The sequence below is a fragment of the Xenopus tropicalis genome, chromosome 10 (assembly GCF_000004195.4).
Source record: "Xenopus tropicalis strain Nigerian chromosome 10, UCB_Xtro_10.0, whole genome shotgun sequence".
Classification (NCBI taxonomy): domain Eukaryota; kingdom Metazoa; phylum Chordata; class Amphibia; order Anura; family Pipidae; genus Xenopus; species Xenopus tropicalis.
Window position 1 is genome coordinate 50,521,665 of NC_030686.2, and position 19,011 is coordinate 50,540,675.

Genomic DNA, 19,011 nt, shown 5'->3' on the forward strand with positions numbered 1-19,011 from the left:
AATAAGCTGGGAAATAGGAGCGGGGGGGGGGGGGGGGTCTGGAGAAGTGGCCCCCACAGGAGCAAGGTCGTACTTATGTCATTGGGGGCAGAAAGAAGGCAACGCAGCCTCCAACAGTGATCGGAATAATCATAGCGTCCAGCCCCCCCCCCCCCCCGCTGTAACGACTGCCTGCTCGGGGGCGACAGCTGGAGGCGCTAAGGAACCAGAACGTGCGTCACGCAGGGGAGAAGGGGCGGCAGCTGGGGGGCTCCTGTGGTTTATGGGTTAAATTGTGGCGATTGTGGCATCACTGCTGCCCCCCCATCCTACCAGAATCAGACATTCAACCCACTTTAAGGGTAAGAGCGGCACCGCCAGGCAAACCTGTCATTTGGGAATTGGGCAAAAATAATAAATGCGTAAAAATACGGGGGGGGGGGGGAGGGCGAGTGTGTAGGGTACATAGGAATGGTGGGGTAGAGCGTAGAAATCACAGTGCTGAGATAAAGGACAGATTCCTACCCTGAGCTATGGGACTGGGTCACCAAGACTTACCCCCCCCCCCCCCCCAGTAGCGCTGGGTCAGCCGCAATTGACAAGACTTAGGCCCCGCCCTCCAGAAGCACTGGGTCAGCCACAGTCACCAAGACTTAACCCCCCCAGTAGCACTGGGTCAGCCACAGTCACCAAGACTTAACCCCCCCCCCCAGTAGCGCTGGGTCAGCCACATTCGCCAAGACTTAGCCCCCCCCAGTAGCGCTGGGTCAGCTGCAATCACCAAGACTTAACCCCCCAGTAGCGCTGGATCAGCCACAAACGCCAAGGCTTAACCAACCCCCCCCCCCCCCCCCCCCAAAAGCACTGTATCAGCCACAATTGCCAGGACTTAGCCCCCCAGTAGCACTGGATCAGCCACAATCGCCAAGAGCTAACCCCCAGTAGCGCCAAGGCTTAGCCCCCCAGTAGCGCACTCACTTCTGCTCTGTGTGGGACGCATTTCCATTTCCATAAAGAGAGAGAGAGACGTCTGTGGCAGCGACAGATTTAAAGGGGAAATACAAAAATAGTTCCTTAAAGAATAAAAAGTCGCCGATGTGAAGCGTTTGGCAGCTGCTGTTCCGCTGTGAGGGGAGCGATGTGCGCAGGGGAAGCCGCGTGGTGTAACTCGAGTGGAGGAGAAACGGGGGGTCCCAATATGGCTTGGGAGGGGGAAGGCGACTCAGACGGACAGTGACACGAAGCTGTTGTACTGCTGGATGTTCCGCTTCAGGATGTCGGAGCAGGGCCCCAGGACTCGCTCGAAGCGCGGGCGGTCCAGTTTGACGCACTTGAGGGGCCCGCGGGCGACCACAGTGGCTGCTCGTGGCCGGTTCATCAGCAGGGCAATTTCACCTAGGGGGAGAGAGACAGACGGTAATGTTGGGGTGCCCCGGCCAGTCAGCGCCGTACCCCAATACACCGTAACAGAGTAGCGCACTGGAACTCACCAAAGTAATCGGAGGGGCCCAAGCGCCCAACCTCTACGAATTCCTCGTTCTCCGAGCGGCGCTGCAGGACTGCGGCCGAGCCCTATGGGAGGATACAGTGAGAAAAGGGGGCGTCACCTTGGGCCCCGGCATGTCGCTTCCCACTGCACCCCAGCAGATGTATAACCCCCCCCCCCCCCCCTTCCCATCCATCCCCGAGGCAAAGCCAGACCTCTAATATGATGAAGAACTCGTCTCCGGGCTCTCCCTGCACCACAATCTTCTGCCCATCCTCAAACTGCACCGGCTCCAGGGCGTCGGCCACAGTCAGCCGCTCCCACTTATCCAGGGATTCTGGGGGGGAAAGGAAGAGGGGTAATTTAGCTGCCCTAGGAATGGCAGTACAACATGGCACTCACGGTGGCGCCGGCATCTTATACATTCAGTGCAACAGACGGACACTGCTGTGTGTTACACTCTCCGGCCAGCAGGGGGAGCCCCTTCCCAGACCAACCAACCAACTCCTCCATCATTAACCACATTCCTACTCTACCCAAGAAGCCCAGCAGAGCCGGAGACTGGGAGCTTGTTAGTAACCAGCGGTTTAAGGAGAACCCATAATTATACACCAAAGCCAAGTCTGTCCTGTGGCTCCTATGGCTGCGGCTCCTATGGCTGCGGCTCCTATGGCTGCGGCTCCTATGGCTGCGGCTCCTATGGCTGCGGCTCCTATGGCTGCGGCTCCTATGGCTGCGGCTCCTATGGCTGCGGCTCCTATGGCTGCGGCTCCTATGGCTGCGGCTCCTATGGCTTCTATGGCTGCGGCTCCTATGGCTGCGGCTCCTATGGCTGCGGCTCCTATGGCTGCGGCTCCTATGGCTGCGGCTCCTATGGCTGCGGCTCCTATGGCTTCTATGGTTATGGCTGCAGCTCCTATGGTTGTGGCTCCTATGGTTACGCCTCCTATGGCTGTGGTTCCTATGGTTATGGCTCCTATGGCTTCTATGGTTACGGCTCCTATGGCTGCGGCTCCTATGGCTTCTATGGTTATGGCTGCAGCTCCTATGGCTGTGGTTCCTATGGTTATGCCTCCTATGGCTGCGGCTCCTGCCAGTAAAAGCAAAGGGCAGCACTCACCTAGAATCGACACCTTGCTCAGGAATTCTTCATACATCTTCCTCTTCCTCAGTGTGCTCCCCTGCAAGGAACCCGTAATCATTACATGGTATTCACTGTACAGCCAGCCCATTGGCCCAGCAGAGACACAAGGTAACAGCAGCGCCCGCGCCCTAGTGCCGCCCACAGTGGCCATTCTATTGGTTAGGAGCTACAGATATACTGGCAGATTAAAGGCCAAGTTAACCCACCATAAGGATTCTCCTGTAACTGTCGCGGTCTATGCCCCACAGCTTCACATTCGTTTTGGCTTTCACAGTTGCAGCTCGGGGAGTCCCGTAAATCAGAGCCAGCTCCCCAAAGCTTCCTCCCTCTCCGATGCTGGTCATCCAATCGTTGTTCACGTACACCTAAAACATGGAAATTAAGGCACATTTTTTTTATCACGCCTTTGATTTGTTTTTTATAGCTGCCCATACACTGGTGTGGGGGGGTCGCTCAGTGACAGGAACTCTGCTTAATTTGGCTCAGATCCAATCCTTTGGCCGCACAATCATAACCCTCCTATTGTGTTACCATCTCTGTGTAAGGCTGTATATGGGCACAACTTACATCCATTTCACCCTGGTCAACCACATAGAAGTTATCGCCTTCGTCACCTACAAGAAAGGACACGGGTGTCAGACAAGGTTACGCCGTACATGGATCCCCGCCCCCCGGCGACACGGGTGTCAGACAAGGTTACGCCGTACATGGATCCCCGCCCCCCGGCGACACGGGTGTCAGACAAGGTTACGCCGTACATGGATCCCCGCCCCCCGGCGACACGGGTGTCAGACAAGGTTACGCCGTACATGGATCCCCGCCCCCCGGGGACACGGGTGTCAGACAAGGTTATGCCGTACATGGATCCCCGCCCCCCGGGGACACGGCTAAGCTGTAACACAAAGCTGATAATCCGCTCTTTCTCCTGTAAGGCAATGGGGATTGTGTGCAGTGAAAGGCACGGACTCCTGGTACCGGAGGCAATGGGCCAGCACCCTGGCACTGGGGCGGTTCCCTCACCTTGTTGTATGACGGTCTCTCCGGCGATGTATGTAACCGAGAACATTGCGTCAAAGATATCACTGCAAGATGGGAAAAGGGGAGAGTTACACACTGGGACTTATTATATTATAGCCCATACAGAGTCCCGGCCAATGATACGGCACCTATATAGCGCTGGGTTCCAGTATAGGGAAATGATATTATAGCCCATACAGAGTCCCGGCCAATGATACGGCACCTATATAGCGCTGGGTTCCAGTATAGAGAAATGATATTATAGCCCATACAGAGTCCCGGCCAATGATACGGCACCTATATAGCGCTGGGTTCCAGTATAGGGAAATGATATTATAGCCCATACAGAGTCCCGGCCAATGATACGGCACCTACATAGCGCTGGGTTCCAGTATAGGGAAATTATATTATAACCCATACAGAGTCCCGGCAAATGATACGGCACCTATATAGCGCTGGGTTCCAGTATAGGGAAATTACATTATAGCCCATACAGATTCCCGGCCAATGATACGGCACCTATATAGCGCTGGGTTCCAGTATAGGGAAATTACATTATAGCCCATACAGATTCCCGGCCAATGATACGGCACCTATATAGCGCTGGGTTCCAGTATAGGGAAATGATATTATAACCCATACAGAGTCCCGGCCAATGATACGGCACCTATATAGCGCTGGGTTCCAGTATAGGGAAATGATATTATAGCCCATACAGAGTCCCAGAGAGCCGGGGTCAGTAGGAGCCACACACCCTGGGACGGGGCCCCTCATACCTTCTCTCATTATCATCCAGATGGGCAAACAGCACGTTCTTCTCAATGGCTTTGGCCAGAGCCGCCATAGTCTTGTAATCTTTAGGGATAACCTGAAGGGGAAAGAGGCGGCGGTTATATATCAGCAGGCACCACTGGGTAATGCTGGGAATTTAAAGGGCAAGTCACCTTGCAATTAACCTTCAGCATGGGAAATAGTGGAGCCCATTGTTACGGATGGAGAAAGGACAGGAAGGAGATGGAACGCTTTATGCAGGGGTGGGGGGGATACAGGGAATAATACTTCATTTATGTTGTTCCTCCAGCCGTTGGTTGTTCTACAACTCACCAACAGCAGCCAGTGGGTGCTAGAGTACTGTAGCACCCCAAAATATCTGTAGGGGTACAAGTACTCTAGCACAGACCATAGATAAAGGAGTAGAGTACTCTAGCAACCCACCATAGCTGTAGGGGCAGAGTACTGTACCCCTAAAGCTATGAGCTATGGTGGAGTGCTAGAGCACTTGTACCCCTACAGCTAGGGTGAGGTGCTAGAGCACTTGTACCCCTACAGCTAGGGTGAGGTGCTAGAGCACTTGTACCCCTACAGCTAGGGTGAGGTGCTAGAGCACTTGTACCCCTACAGCTAGGGTGAGGTGCTAGAGCACTTGTACCCCTACAGCTAGGGTGAGGTGCTAGAGAACTTGTACCCCTACAGCTAGGGTGAGGTGCTAGAGCACTTGTACCCCTACAGCTAGGCTGGGGTGCCAGACTACAGTACCCCTAGGGTGGGATGCTAGACTACAGTACCCCTAAGGCTGGGGTGCTAGACTACAGTACCCCTAAGGCTGGGGTGCTAGACTACAGTACCCCTAAGGCTGGGGTGCTAGACTACAGTACCCCTAAGGCTGGGGTGCTAGACTACAGTGCCCCTAAGGCTGGGGTGCTAGACTACAGTACCCCTAAGGCTGGGGTGCTAGACTACAGTACCCCCAGGCTGGGATGCTAGACTACAGTACCCCTAAGGCTGGGGTGCTAGACTACAGTACCCCCAGGCTGGGGTGCTAGACTACAGTACCCCCAGGCTGGGATGCTAGACTACAGTACCCCTAAGGCTGGGGTGCTAGACTACAGTACCCCTAAGGCTGGGGTGCTAGACTACAGTACCCCCAGGCTGGGATGCTAGACTACAGTACCCCTAAGGCTGGGGTGCTAGACTACAGTACCCCCAGGCTGGGGTGCTAGACTACAGTACCCCTAGGGTGCAGGAACCTGCGGCCTTTACCTTGCGGACGTACGAGGCGGCATCCTCCTCCGTATACACCTCGGCGCTGATGGCCCCCCGACGTCTCCTGCCTTTAACCACAGAATTCATGTGCGGGGGAGGGGAAATCTCATCCTCGCGGGAATCCGAACGGGAGCCAGATTTCTGCTGGTTTAATGTCTGACGCGCCTCCTCCTGGGGGAGCAAAACAAATTGGAGTTAATCATCATTTAATATCTCCCCCCCCCGGCTAATAACCAATAGGACTCTCCAAAGAGCCTTATCGTACATCCCGGGGGGTCAGATGTAGCTCAGACTGGGCACAGAATCAGACCAATGAGGGCCCCTCATATGAACCAACTGGCTGGCCACACATCTTACCCTTTAGATTGTAAGCTCTTGTGAGCAGGGCCCTCATCTGATGGTGATGATGACGATAGTGGCCTAGCTTGCTAGTGATACCCTCAATACAGAGGCACAACTGGCCTCTAGTACTGGCAGATAATGAAGGAACCACCCCGGGCTGCAGCCAATGAGCAGGCAGCTTACTGTGCGGCATTTGTTGCAGCTATGACATAAGCGGTGATGTCACAGGGCACTCCCCGCCCCTTCCAAGCAGCTAAACATTGCATCCTCTGCTCCCCCAGTAACTAGCACCCCACCAGGACTAGTTACAGTGGTTAGTTAGTCCCCCATGGGTGAGTTACACCCATTTCTGTGACTGCGGGAATAACCAGGTCATTGAAACAATGGAGGCCAATACTGCTCTCTATGGATTCAGGCTTATTTATTGCAGAAACACAGCAGGGCATCACTTGTGTATTCCTTATGGGGCAGGAGAAGGGAATCAGCATGGCAGCTCCGCCCCACGTGAATAAATACAAGCGCGCAGATAAAAGCAGATTACTAAAAACCACCCGTTTTATTGAATACACTGAATTTACTATTTATTTAGTAACACGTTCTGCAAATCCAGCTCTGGCCACTAGGGGTCACTTACTATACAGCGCCAGTAGCGTTTCCTGCTTCACTTGGGACCCACAGAACCTACAGACCCACAAACACAGGAGATATATACAGACTGGGGGGGGGCGGTGGAAGTGCTTTCTACCGAGCAGAGTGCCAGCCAATCAGAAATGAGCGCTCTCCAGTGACGCAAACAAATAAAATGAATAAATAAATCTATCTGCCCCCGGGGGGGGGGGGGGGGGGGGGGGACAAGCCCTGTGTGGTAGAAGCCATAGGGGAACATGATCTAGCAGTTGGCACGGCGGGTTAAGCTGGTATAGCCCCCCCCATCCATATAAAGTGCCAGCTGTTTCCTGCGCTTAATCTCAGGCAGGGATTGGAGGAGGGTCACTGGGGCATATTTCTGCGCTCTCTCCCCGCTGCACCCCATATACTCACACACACACACACACACACACACACACACACACACACACACACTCACATATATACACACACACACGCCCTTTATTTACACTTTTAAAGGACAAGTAAACCCCCTACAGCCATGTAGGCTATTCAGGCCCTGGTGACCCCTCTGCTTCTTCCCAAACTGCCAAAATCCCACCATGGAACCATCAGAAGCAGCAGGGTTGGTGGGTGCCATATTTCTGGCCCCTGGTAGCCAATCAGGATCATCCCCACATCCTGCCAGCTGATGGTCAGACCCAGCCCAACAGTCCAAGGGGAGCAATTCTGCATTGTGGCTGGGGGGCACAGTGGGGTTTCAGGGCTAAGGCTGGGGGGCACAGTGGGGTTTCAGGGCTAAGGCTGGGGGGCACAGTGGGGTTTCAGGGCTAAGGCTGGGGGGCACAGTGGGGTTTCAGGGCTAAGGCTGGGGGGCACAGTGGGGTTTCAGGGCTAAGGCTGGGGGGCACAGTGGGGTTTCAGGGCTAAGGCTGGGGGGCACAGTGGGGTTTCAGGGCTAAGGCTGGGGGGCACAGTGGGGTTTCAGGGCTAAGGCTGGGGGGCACAGTGGGGTTTCAGGGCTAAGGCTGGGGGGCACAGTGAAGCCAAAAGCACAGTGTTACCTTCTCGAGCCGCTCGAAGTACTCCCTGAGGAAGGCCATGGGGCAGGCGGGCCGCACGGTGCAGAGCTGCACGATACAGTCCTTCAGCAGCTGCTGGATGTTGTGTTTGTGCACATACTGCTCACACTCGCGCAGGCTGCGCTCCTCCTCCCCCCCGGTGCTGCCTGACGCCATGTCTGCCGGGAGAGAAGCACCACTGTTAGGGCAACACAATCATACGGGGGGCAATAAGGGAATAAGCCCCCCTATATACAGGCTGTAGCGCTAGGCTGGGGGCAACACAGTGATACGGGGGGGGCAATAAGGGAATGAAGCCCCCGTATATACAGGCTGGGGGCAACACAATCATACGGGGGGCAATAAGGGAATAAGCCCCCGTATATACAGGCTGTAGCGCTAGGCTGGGGGCAACACAATGATACGGGGGGGGCAATAAGGGAATAAGCCCCCGTATATACAGGCTGTAGCGTTAGGCTGGGGGCAACACAATGATATGGGGGGCAATAAGGGAATGAAGCCCCTGTATATACAGGCTGGGGGCAACACAATGATATGGGGGGCAATAAGGGAATGAAGCCCCTGTATATACAGGCTGGGGGCAACACAATGATACAGGGGGGCAATAAGGGAATGAAGCCCCCATATATACAGGCTGGGAGCAACACAGTGATACGGGGGGCAATAAGGGAATGAAGCCCCTGTATATACAGGCTGGGGGCAACACAATGACACAGGGGGGGCAATAAGGGAACGGAGCCCCGTATATACAGGCTGGGGGCAATAAGGGAATGAAGCCCCTGTATATACAGGTTGGGGGCAACACAATGATATGGGGGGGCAATAAGGGAATGAAGCCCCCGTATATACAGGCTGGGGGCAACACAATGATACAGGGGGGCAATAAGGGAATGAAGCCCCCGTATATACAGGCTGTAGCGCTAGGCTGGGGGCAACACAATGATACGGGGGGGCAATAAGGGAATGGAGCACCTGTATATACAGGCTGGGGGCAAACACAATGATACGAGGGGGGCAATAAGGGAATGAATCCCCCGTATATACAGGCTGTAGCGCTAGGCTGGGGGCAACACAATGATACGGGGGGGGCAATAAGGGAATGAAGCCCCCATATATACAGGCTGTAGCGCTAGGCTGGGGGCAACACAATGATACGGGGGGCAATAAGGAAATGAAGCCCCCGTATATACAGGCTGGGGGCAACACAGTGATACAGGGGGGCAATAAGGGAATGGAGCCCCTGTATATACAGGCTGGGGGCAACACAATGATACGGGGGGGCAATAAGGGAATGGAGCCCCTGTATATACAGGCTGGGGGCAACACAATGATACGGGGGGGCAATAAGGGAATGAAGCCCCCGTATATACAGGCTGGGGCAACACAGTGATACAGGGGGGCAATAAGGGAATGGAGCCCCTGTATATACAGGCTGGGGGCAACACAGTGATACAGGGGGGCAATAAGGGAATGGAGCCCCGTATATACAGGCTGGGGGCAACACAATGATATGGGGGCAATAAGGGAATGGAGCCCCGTATATACAGGCTGGGAGCAACACAATGATACAGGGGGGCAATAAGGGAATGAAGCCCCCGTATATACAGGCTGGGGGCAACACAATGATACAGGGGGGCAATAAGGGAATGAAGCCCCGTATATACAGGCTGGGGGCAACACAATGATACAGGGGGGCAATAAGGGAATGAAGCCCCGTATATACAGGCTGTAGCGCTAGGCTGGGGGCAACACAATGATACGGGGGCAATAAGGGAATGAAGCCCCCGTATATACAGGCTGTAGCGCTAGGCTGGGGGCAACACAATGATACGGGGGGGGCAATAAGGGAATGAAGCCCCGTATATACAGGCTGGGGGCAACACAATGATACAGGGGGGCAATAAGGGAATGAAGCCCCCGTATATACAGGCTGGGGGCAACACAATGATACAGGGGGGCAATAAGGGAATGAAGCCCCGTATATACAGGCTGGGGGCAACACAATGATACAGGGGGGCAATAAGGGAATGAAGCCCCCGTATATACAGGCTGGGGGCAACACAATGATACAGGGGGGCAATAAGGGAATGAAGCCCCCGTATATACAGGCTGGGGGCAACACAATGATACAGGGGGGGCAATAAGGGAATGAAGCCCCGTATATACAGGCTGGGGGCAACACAATGATACAGGGGGGGCAATAAGGGAATGAAGCCCCGTATATACAGGCTGGGGGCAACACAATGATACAGGGGGGGCAATAAGGGAATGAAGCCCCCGTATATACAGGCTGGGGGCAACACAATGATACAGGGGGGGCAATAAGGGAATGGAGCCCCGTATATACAGGCTGGGGGCAACACAATGATACGGGGGGGGCAATAAGGGAATAAGCCCCCGTATATACAGGCTGTAGCGTTAGGCTGGGGGCAACACAATGATATGGGGGGCAATAAGGGAATGAAGCCCCTGTATATACAGGCTGGGGGCAACACAATGATATGGGGGGCAATAAGGGAATGAAGCCCCTGTATATACAGGCTGGGGGCAACACAATGATACAGGGGGGCAATAAGGGAATGAAGCCCCCATATATACAGGCTGGGAGCAACACAGTGATACGGGGGGCAATAAGGGAATGAAGCCCCTGTATATACAGGCTGGGGGCAACACAATGACACAGGGGGGGCAATAAGGGAACGGAGCCCCGTATATACAGGCTGGGGGCAATAAGGGAATGAAGCCCCTGTATATACAGGTTGGGGGCAACACAATGATATGGGGGGGCAATAAGGGAATGAAGCCCCCGTATATACAGGCTGGGGGCAACACAATGATACAGGGGGGCAATAAGGGGAATGAAGCCCCCGTATATACAGGCTGTAGCGCTAGGCTGGGGGCAACACAATGATACGGGGGGGCAATAAGGGAATGGAGCACCTGTATATACAGGCTGGGGGCAACACAATGATACGAGGGGGGCAATAAGGGAATGAATCCCCCGTATATACAGGCTGTAGCGCTAGGCTGGGGGCAACACAATGATACGGGGGGGGCAATAAGGGAATGAAGCCCCCATATATACAGGCTGTAGCGCTAGGCTGGGGGCAACACAATGATACGGGGGGCAATAAGGAAATGAAGCCCCCGTATATACAGGCTGGGGGCAACACAGTGATACAGGGGGGCAATAAGGGAATGGAGCCCCTGTATATACAGGCTGGGGGCAACACAATGATACGGGGGGGCAATAAGGGAATGGAGCCCCTGTATATACAGGCTGGGGGCAACACAATGATACGGGGGGGCAATAAGGGAATGAAGCCCCCGTATATACAGGCTGGGGGCAACACAGTGATACAGGGGGGCAATAAGGGAATGGAGCCCCTGTATATACAGGCTGGGGGCAACACAGTGATACAGGGGGGCAATAAGGGAATGGAGCCCCGTATATACAGGCTGGGGGCAACACAATGATATGGGGGCAATAAGGGAATGGAGCCCCGTATATACAGGCTGGGAGCAACACAATGATACAGGGGGGCAATAAGGGAATGAAGCCCCCGTATATACAGGCTGGGGGCAACACAATGATACAGGGGGGCAATAAGGGAATGAAGCCCCGTATATACAGGCTGGGGGCAACACAATGATACAGGGGGGCAATAAGGGAATGAAGCCCCGTATATACAGGCTGTAGCGCTAGGCTGGGGGCAACACAATGATACGGGGGGCAATAAGGGAATGAAGCCCCCGTATATACAGGCTGTAGCGCTAGGCTGGGGGCAACACAATGATACGGGGGGGGCAATAAGGGAATGAAGCCCCGTATATACAGGCTGGGGGCAACACAATGATACAGGGGGGCAATAAGGGAATGAAGCCCCCGTATATACAGGCTGGGGGCAACACAATGATACAGGGGGGCAATAAGGGAATGAAGCCCCGTATATACAGGCTGGGGGCAACACAATGATACAGGGGGGCAATAAGGGAATGAAGCCCCCGTATATACAGGCTGGGGGCAACACAATGATACAGGGGGGCAATAAGGGAATGAAGCCCCCGTATATACAGGCTGGGGGCAACACAATGATACAGGGGGGGCAATAAGGGAATGAAGCCCCGTATATACAGGCTGGGGGCAACACAATGATACAGGGGGGGCAATAAGGGAATGAAGCCCCGTATATACAGGCTGGGGGCAACACAATGATACAGGGGGGGCAATAAGGGAATGAAGCCCCCGTATATACAGGCTGGGGGCAACACAATGATACAGGGGGGGCAATAAGGGAATGGAGCCCCGTATATACAGGCTGGGGGCAACACAATGATACAGGGGGGCAATAAGGGAATGGAGCCCCCGTATATACAGGCTGTAGCGCTAGGCTGGGGGCAACACAATGATACAGGGGGGCAATAAGGGAATGAAGCCCCGTATATACAGGCTGGGGGCAACACAATGATACGGGGGGGCAATAAGGGAATGGAGCCCTGGGGGCAGTTACACAGGTATAGAGACAGGAGGCAGTTACAGGAGGGCAGGTATAGGGGGAGGGGCAAACAAACAGGATAATGGGAGGAGCCAAGGGAGAGGCAGTTCATAAGGGCAAATAAAATCAATAAGCATGGGGCAGATACACAGGGAAGGGCTAATGTTGGGGGCAATTCCCAGGGAGAGTGGGGGGAGCAAATAAAGAGCACAGGGAGGGGAGGGGCAGTTGATCGGGGCAGGTATTGCTGAAGGGCAGCTGCTCAGGGCAATAGGGGCAGGTATAGGGGAGGGGCAGGTACCGGGGATAAAGCAGGGAGTCGGGGCAGGTACAAGGGTGAGGCAGGGTATGGGGGGTATAACGCGGGGCAGGTAGAGGGGCAGGTAGAGGGGCAGATAGAGAGGGGCAGGTAGCGGGGGCAGGTAGCGGGGCAGGTAGCGGGGCAGGTAGCGGGGCTGGTCTCACCGGTGCCAATGCCGGGCTGTGTGCGCTCTGTATCCCGGGCTCCCGGCTGTGTCCCCCAGTCTCTCCCGCTGCCTCAGGCCCAGCTCCGTCTCTTCCTCTCCCCTCACCGGAAACAGCGCCCAGCCAATCAGCGGCCGCCAGTGACGTCAATCGGTCTGACAGGAACCGCGAACCATGGCAACCGCTAGCCCCGCCTTTCTGCCTCCGTGTAGCCACGCCCCTCGCTGCGTGTGTGTAACTCTTTCCTTGCCGGCCTCTGTGTCTCACTCCTAGACCAGCAATGGGTTAAACTGTTCTATGTAATAGCGGCGCAGTGTGTGGGAATTGGGTCACATGTTCCGTTACACCCCGCCCCCCCAACCGGAAACGGTCACTATAGAGGGGAGCTGCGGGCCAGTGCGGTACCGGGGTGCGGGGGGGGCTCACTCTCCCCCCTCCCCCTCCCCCTCCCCCTCACTCCCTTCCGCTCTTAGTTACTTCCCTTTACTCCCTGTTATCTCTCCTTCCCGCCATTCCCTCTGTTCCCCCTGTTCCCTCCCACACAGAATAGAGTAAGGGTGCAGGCAGGGCAAGGGATTGGGGAGTCTCCCCGGTATCCTGGTCCCACACTGCAGAGCTGGCACTCTAATCCTGTCAGTGGGGGGGGGCGGGGTCTGTGGCACCTTTATTGGCTTTATGGCTCCTGGGAGGGGGATTAGCGCCGGATTAACCTCCTCTCTCTCTATTCTCTCTATTTAACTCTATTCCTGCCGAGCCCCCGAGAGGGAGACAGTAGGGCAAGATGGAGACAGTAGGGCAAGATGGAGGCAGTAGGACAAGATGGGGACAGTAGGGCAAGATGGAGGCAGTAGGGCAAGATGGGGACAGTAGGGCAAGATGGGGACAGTAGGGCAAGATGGAGACAGTAGGGCAAGATGGAGACAGTAGGGCAAGATGGAGACAGTAGGGCAAGATGGAGACAGTAGGGCAAGATGGGGACAGTAGGGCAAGATGGGGGCAGTAGGGCAAGATGGGGACAGTAGGGCAAGATGGAGACAGTAGGGCAAGATGGAGACAGTAGGGCAAGAGGGAGACAGTAGGGCAAGATGGGGACAGTAGGACAAGATGGGGACAGTAGGGTAAGATGGAGGCAGTAGGGCAAGATGGAGGCAGTAGGGTAAGATGGAGGCAGTAGGGCAAGATGGAGACAGTAGGGCAAGATGGAGGCAGTAGGGCAAGATGGGGACAGTAGGGCAAGATGGAGACAGTAGGGTAAGATGGAGACAGTAGGGCAAGAGGGAGACAGTAGGGCAAGATGGGGACAGTAGGACAAGATGGGGACAGTAGGGTAAGATGGAGACAGTAGGGCAAGAGGGAGACAGTAGGGCAAGAGGGAGACAGTAGGACAAGATGGGGACAGTAGGACAAGATGGGGACAGTAGGACAAGATGGGGACAGTAGGACAAGATGGGGACAGTAGGGCAAGATGGAGACAGTAGGGCAAGATGGGGACAGTAGGGCAAGATGGAGACAGTAGGACAAGATGGGGACAGTAGGACAAGATGGGGACAGTAGGGCAAGATGGAGACAGTAGGGCAAGATGGGGACAGTAGGGCAAGATGGAGACAGTAGGGCAAGATGGGGACAGTAGGGCAAGATGGAGACAGTAGGGCAAGATGGAGACAGTAGGGCAAGATGGAGACAGTAGGGCAAGATGGGGACAGTAGGGCAAGATGGGGACAGTAGGGCAAGATGGAGACAGTAGGGCAAGATGGAGACAGTAGGGCAAGATGGAGACAGTAGGGCAAGATGGAGACAGTAGGGCAAGATGGAAACAGTAGGGCAAGATGGAGACAGTAGGGCAAGATGGAGACAGTAGGGCAAGATGGGGACAGTAGGGCAAGATGGGGACAGTAGGGCAAGAGGGAGACAGTAGGGCAAGAGGGAGACAGTAGGACAAGAGGGAGACAGTAGGGCATGATGGGGACAGTAGGGCAAGATGGGGACAGTAGGGCAAGATAGAGACAGTAGGGCAAGATGGAGACAGTAGGGCAAGATGGAGACAGTAGGGCAAGATGGGGACAGTAAGGCAAGATGGAGACAGTAGGACAAGATGGAGACAGTAGGGCAAGATGGAGACAGTAGGGCAAGATGGAGACAGTAGGGCAAGATGGAGACAGTAGGGCAAGATGGGGACAGTAAGGCAAGATGGAGACAGTAGGACAAGATGGAGACAGTAGGGCAAGATGGAGACAGTAGGGCAAGATGGGGACAGTAAGGCAAGATGGAGACAGTAGGGCAAGATGGAGACAGTAGGGCAAGATGGGGACAGTAAGGCAAGATGGAGACAGTAGGACAAGATGGGGACAGTAGGGCAAGATGGAGACAGCAGGGCAAGATGGGGACAGTAGGACAAGATGGAGACAGTAGGACAAGATGGAGACAGTAGGACAAGATGGAGACAGTAGGACAAGATGGAGACAGTAGGACAAGATGGGGACAGTAGGGCAAGATGGAGACAGTAGGACAAGATGGGGACAGTAGGGCAAGATGGAGACAGTAGGACAAGATGGAGACAGTAGGGCAAGATGGAGACAGTAGGACAAGATGGAGACAGTAGGACAAGATGGGGACAGTAGGGCAAGATGGAGACAGTAGGGCAAGAGGGAGACAGTAGGACAAGAGGGAGACAGTAGGGCAAGAGGGAGACAGTAGGGCAAGATGGAGACAGTAGGGCAAGAGGGAGACAGTAGGACAAGAGGGAGACAGTAGGGCAAGAGGGAGACAGTAGGGCAAGATGGAGACAGTAGGGCAAGAGGGAGACAGTAGGACAAGAGGGAGACAGTAGGGCAAGAGGGAGACAGTAGGGCAAGATGGAGACAGTAGGGCAAGAGGGAGACAGTAGGACAAGAGGGAGACAGTAGGGCAAGATGGAGACAGTAGGGCAAGAGGGAGACAGTAGGACAAGAGGGAGACAGTAGGGCAAGAGGGAGACAGTAGGGCAAGATGGAGACAGTAGGGCAAGATGGGGACAGTAACACTACACTAAACGTTACTATGGCAGCTGCACTGACAAACATTTGTTTTTTCATCCAGAAAAAATGATGCCACCATGATACCCTGGAAAGCCAATGAGTTTTTCCCAAGTAAGTTCCCATGGGATGGCACCATTGGCAGTGAGTGGCGTTAAAGCATGCTGAGTCTCTGTCTGATTTCTGGTTGCTGTGTATGCTTTACCATAGCAACAAGACAGCATTTTATGATGGCATAGCAACCCAATGGTTAATTTTTTTTAATATTTGTGTTGGATTTTTCCCCATAAATATCCGGTGGCAACAGGGATAGAACATGAATCTCTCTGGGATCTTGCAACATTTAAAGGCCAAGTAAGTGAGCCAATCTGTATATTGGGGGGTTCATTACTTATCTGTCCCTCTCTGGGTATCACTCTCTGTAATTAAAGTCCATATTAAAAGGGTTGTTCACCTTCACTTTTGGTGCAGCAGCTCTGCAGGTTGCTGGGGTCCAAATTACCTTAGCAACCTGGGAGCGGTTTGAATAAGAGACTGGTATATGAATAGGGGAGGGGCTGAATAGACAAACAAGTTATAAAAAGTAACAGTAACAATAAAACTGGAGCCTCACAGAGCAATAGGGTTTGGCTGCCGGGGTCAGTGACCCCCATTTGAAAGCTGCAAAGAGGTAGAAGATGAAGGCAAATAATTCAAGAACTATAAGAAATAAATAATGAAGACCAATTGAAAAGTTGCTTAGAATAGGCCATTCTATAACATATAATAGCTGAGTAAGGTCGGGATTTTGTGTTAGTCGGGGCCCCAGGTTCCTCGGCTCAGGGCAACGTGGGCAGAAAGCGTTGGCCGCCCGGCCAATATCCCACCTCCCATGGGCAGTCAGTGAGCCCCAAGGGGAATATAACGCTCATAATGTGTATAGCGCTCGGGGCAACATGGGCAGAAAGTGTTGGCCGCCCGGCCAGGGGCAGTCAGTGAGCCCCAAGGGGAACATAACGCTCATAATGTGTATAATGCTGGGGGCAACGTGGGCAGAAAGTGTTGGCCGCCCGGCCAGGGGCAGTCAGTGAGTCCCAAGGGGAACATAACGCTCATAATGTGTATAATGCTGGGGGCAACGTGGGCAGAAAGTGTTGGCCGCCCGGCCAGGGGCAGTCAGTGAGCCCCAGGGGAACATAACGCTCATAATGTGTATAGCGCTCGGGGCAACATGGGCAAAAAATATTGGCCGCCCGGCCAGGGGCAGTCAGTGAGCCCCAAGGGGAACATAACGCTCATAATGTGTATAGCACTCGGGGCAAAAAATATCGGCCGCCTGGCCAGGGGCAGTCAGTGAGCCCCAAGGGGAACATAACGCTCATAATGTGTATAATGCTGGGGGCAACGTGGGCAGAAAGTGTTGGCCGCCCGGCCAGGGGCAGTCAGTGAGCCCCAGGGGAACATAACGCTCATAATGTGTATAATGCTGGGGGCAACGTGGGCAGAAAGTGTTGGCCGCCCGGCCAGGGGCAGTCAGTGAGTCCCAAGGGGAACATAACGCTCATAATGTGTATAATGCTGGGGGCAACGTGGGCAGAAAGTGTTGGCCGCCCGGCCAGGGGCAGTCAGTGAGCCCCAGGGGAACATAACGCTCATAATGTGTATAGCGCTCGGGGCAACATGGGCAGAAAGTGTTGGCCGCCCGGCCAGGGGCAGTCAGTGAGCCCCAAGGGGAACATAAATCAGCCTGTCGGGCGCAGCTGTTCCGCTCAGTTTCCTGCCTCTCTGTTACAGGGTAACCGGACCGTGACTACCTGCCCCCCAGCTATTTGTGAATGAGTCTCAGCTGGAAGATTCCTCCCCCCAAACAAGCTGACGCGCCTTCTATTTTGGAAACAAGTCCTTCCCCGATGCCTGGGGCTACTGACATTGCCAGAGTCAGCCGGGGGCAACCAGATAAACATCCCTCCGGTATGTGCTAGCAATGGGCACTCTGTTGGAAGGCTTCCCAGATTGGGGGCATAGGGGGGACAAACAGGGACTTACATACAGTTACACCTTAGGCTTCTTGCCCCAGCCTTTCCGCTCTCTGTCTCTCAAATACATTAGAAATACAATATATTTTACTCTTACAGACTCCCCCCCCCCCAGTAAGTTCCATCAGAGTGTTCTAGTCCCACCCACTGCTTGTGTTACAGACTCCCTGCCCCTCCCCTTTAAGCTTTCATCAGAGTATTCTAGCCCCACCCACTGCTTGCATTACAGACTCTCTGCTCCTCCCCTGTAAGCTTCCATCAGTTTTCTAGTCCCACCCACATCTTCCATCAGAATGTTTTAGTCCCACCCACTATTTGAATAACAGACTCTCTGTCCCTCCCCTGTAAGCTTCCAAAAGTTTTCTAGTCCCTCCCACTGCTTGATTAACTGACTCCCTGCACCTCCCCTGTAAGCTCCATAAGAGTGTTTTAGTCCCTCCCACTGCTTGCATTACAGACTCTCTGCCCCTCCCCTGTAAGCTTCTATAAGAGTTTTCTAGTCCCTCCCACTGCTTGAGTAATAGACTCTCTGCCCCTCCCCTGTAAGCTCCATAAGAGTGTTTTAGTCCCTCCCACTGCTTGAGTAACAGACTCTCTGCTCCTCCCCTGTTAGCTTCCTACAGAGTGTTCTAGTCCCACCCACTGCTTGAGTAACTGACTCTCTGCCCCTCCCCTGTAAGCTCCATAAGAGTGTTTTAGTCCCTCCCACTGCTTGCATTACTGACTCTCTGCCCCTCCCCTGTAAGCTAGTATAAGAGTTTTCTAGTCCCTCCCACTGCTTGAGTAACAGACTCTCTGCCCCTCCCCTGTAAGCTTCCATAAGAGTGTTCTAGTCCCACCCACTGCTTCCTTAAGAGTGTTCTAGTCCCACCCACTGCATTCCATAAGAGTATTCTAGTCCCACCCACTGCTGATCCTTCCCTGCAGAGCCAGAATGGCATATACAGCCGGGTGCAACTTTTATCCTGACAATGAAGGGCACATTGGCAACTGCCCCACTTGCCCGCCCCTCAAATGTCCATGATCAGTTAAATGGATCAGGCATGCTGTGTGCATATAAGGGGCACACTACTGATGGCAGGGTTGCCCTCTCACCAACGTATATTCCTTTCAGCTAATTATCTATATAACCTGCTGCCGACTGTACTTCCTTCCATACCGCCATACAGAATACAATTGCTAAACAGTCACTCACCATGGGAACTGTGTTTGTGGTTCTGCAGTGGGGCCACAACTGATACATGTGGGGGCCACAACTGATACATGTGGGGGCCACTATGTTCCTTGTTCCCTTAGTCCTTAGAGCCTCGGGGGCCCTGGGA

General features: G+C 54.2%; 1 protein-coding gene across 1 annotated transcript; it reads right to left on the bottom strand.

Annotated features, from left to right (window-relative positions):
• Positions 1-564: 564 nt before the first annotated feature.
• prkar1a (protein kinase cAMP-dependent type I regulatory subunit alpha) lies at positions 565-12,796 on the bottom strand (the record flags this gene model as incomplete). Its single annotated transcript, NM_001030359.1, is given in 11 exon segments — positions 565-1,374; positions 1,470-1,551; positions 1,681-1,802; positions 2,586-2,646; positions 2,816-2,974; positions 3,177-3,223; positions 3,630-3,691; positions 4,403-4,494; positions 5,667-5,840; positions 7,685-7,860; positions 12,664-12,796. Coding segments are annotated over 10 exon segments (1,146 nt in total). The 5' UTR covers positions 7,859-7,860; positions 12,664-12,796.
• Positions 12,797-19,011: the final 6,215 nt, after the last annotated feature.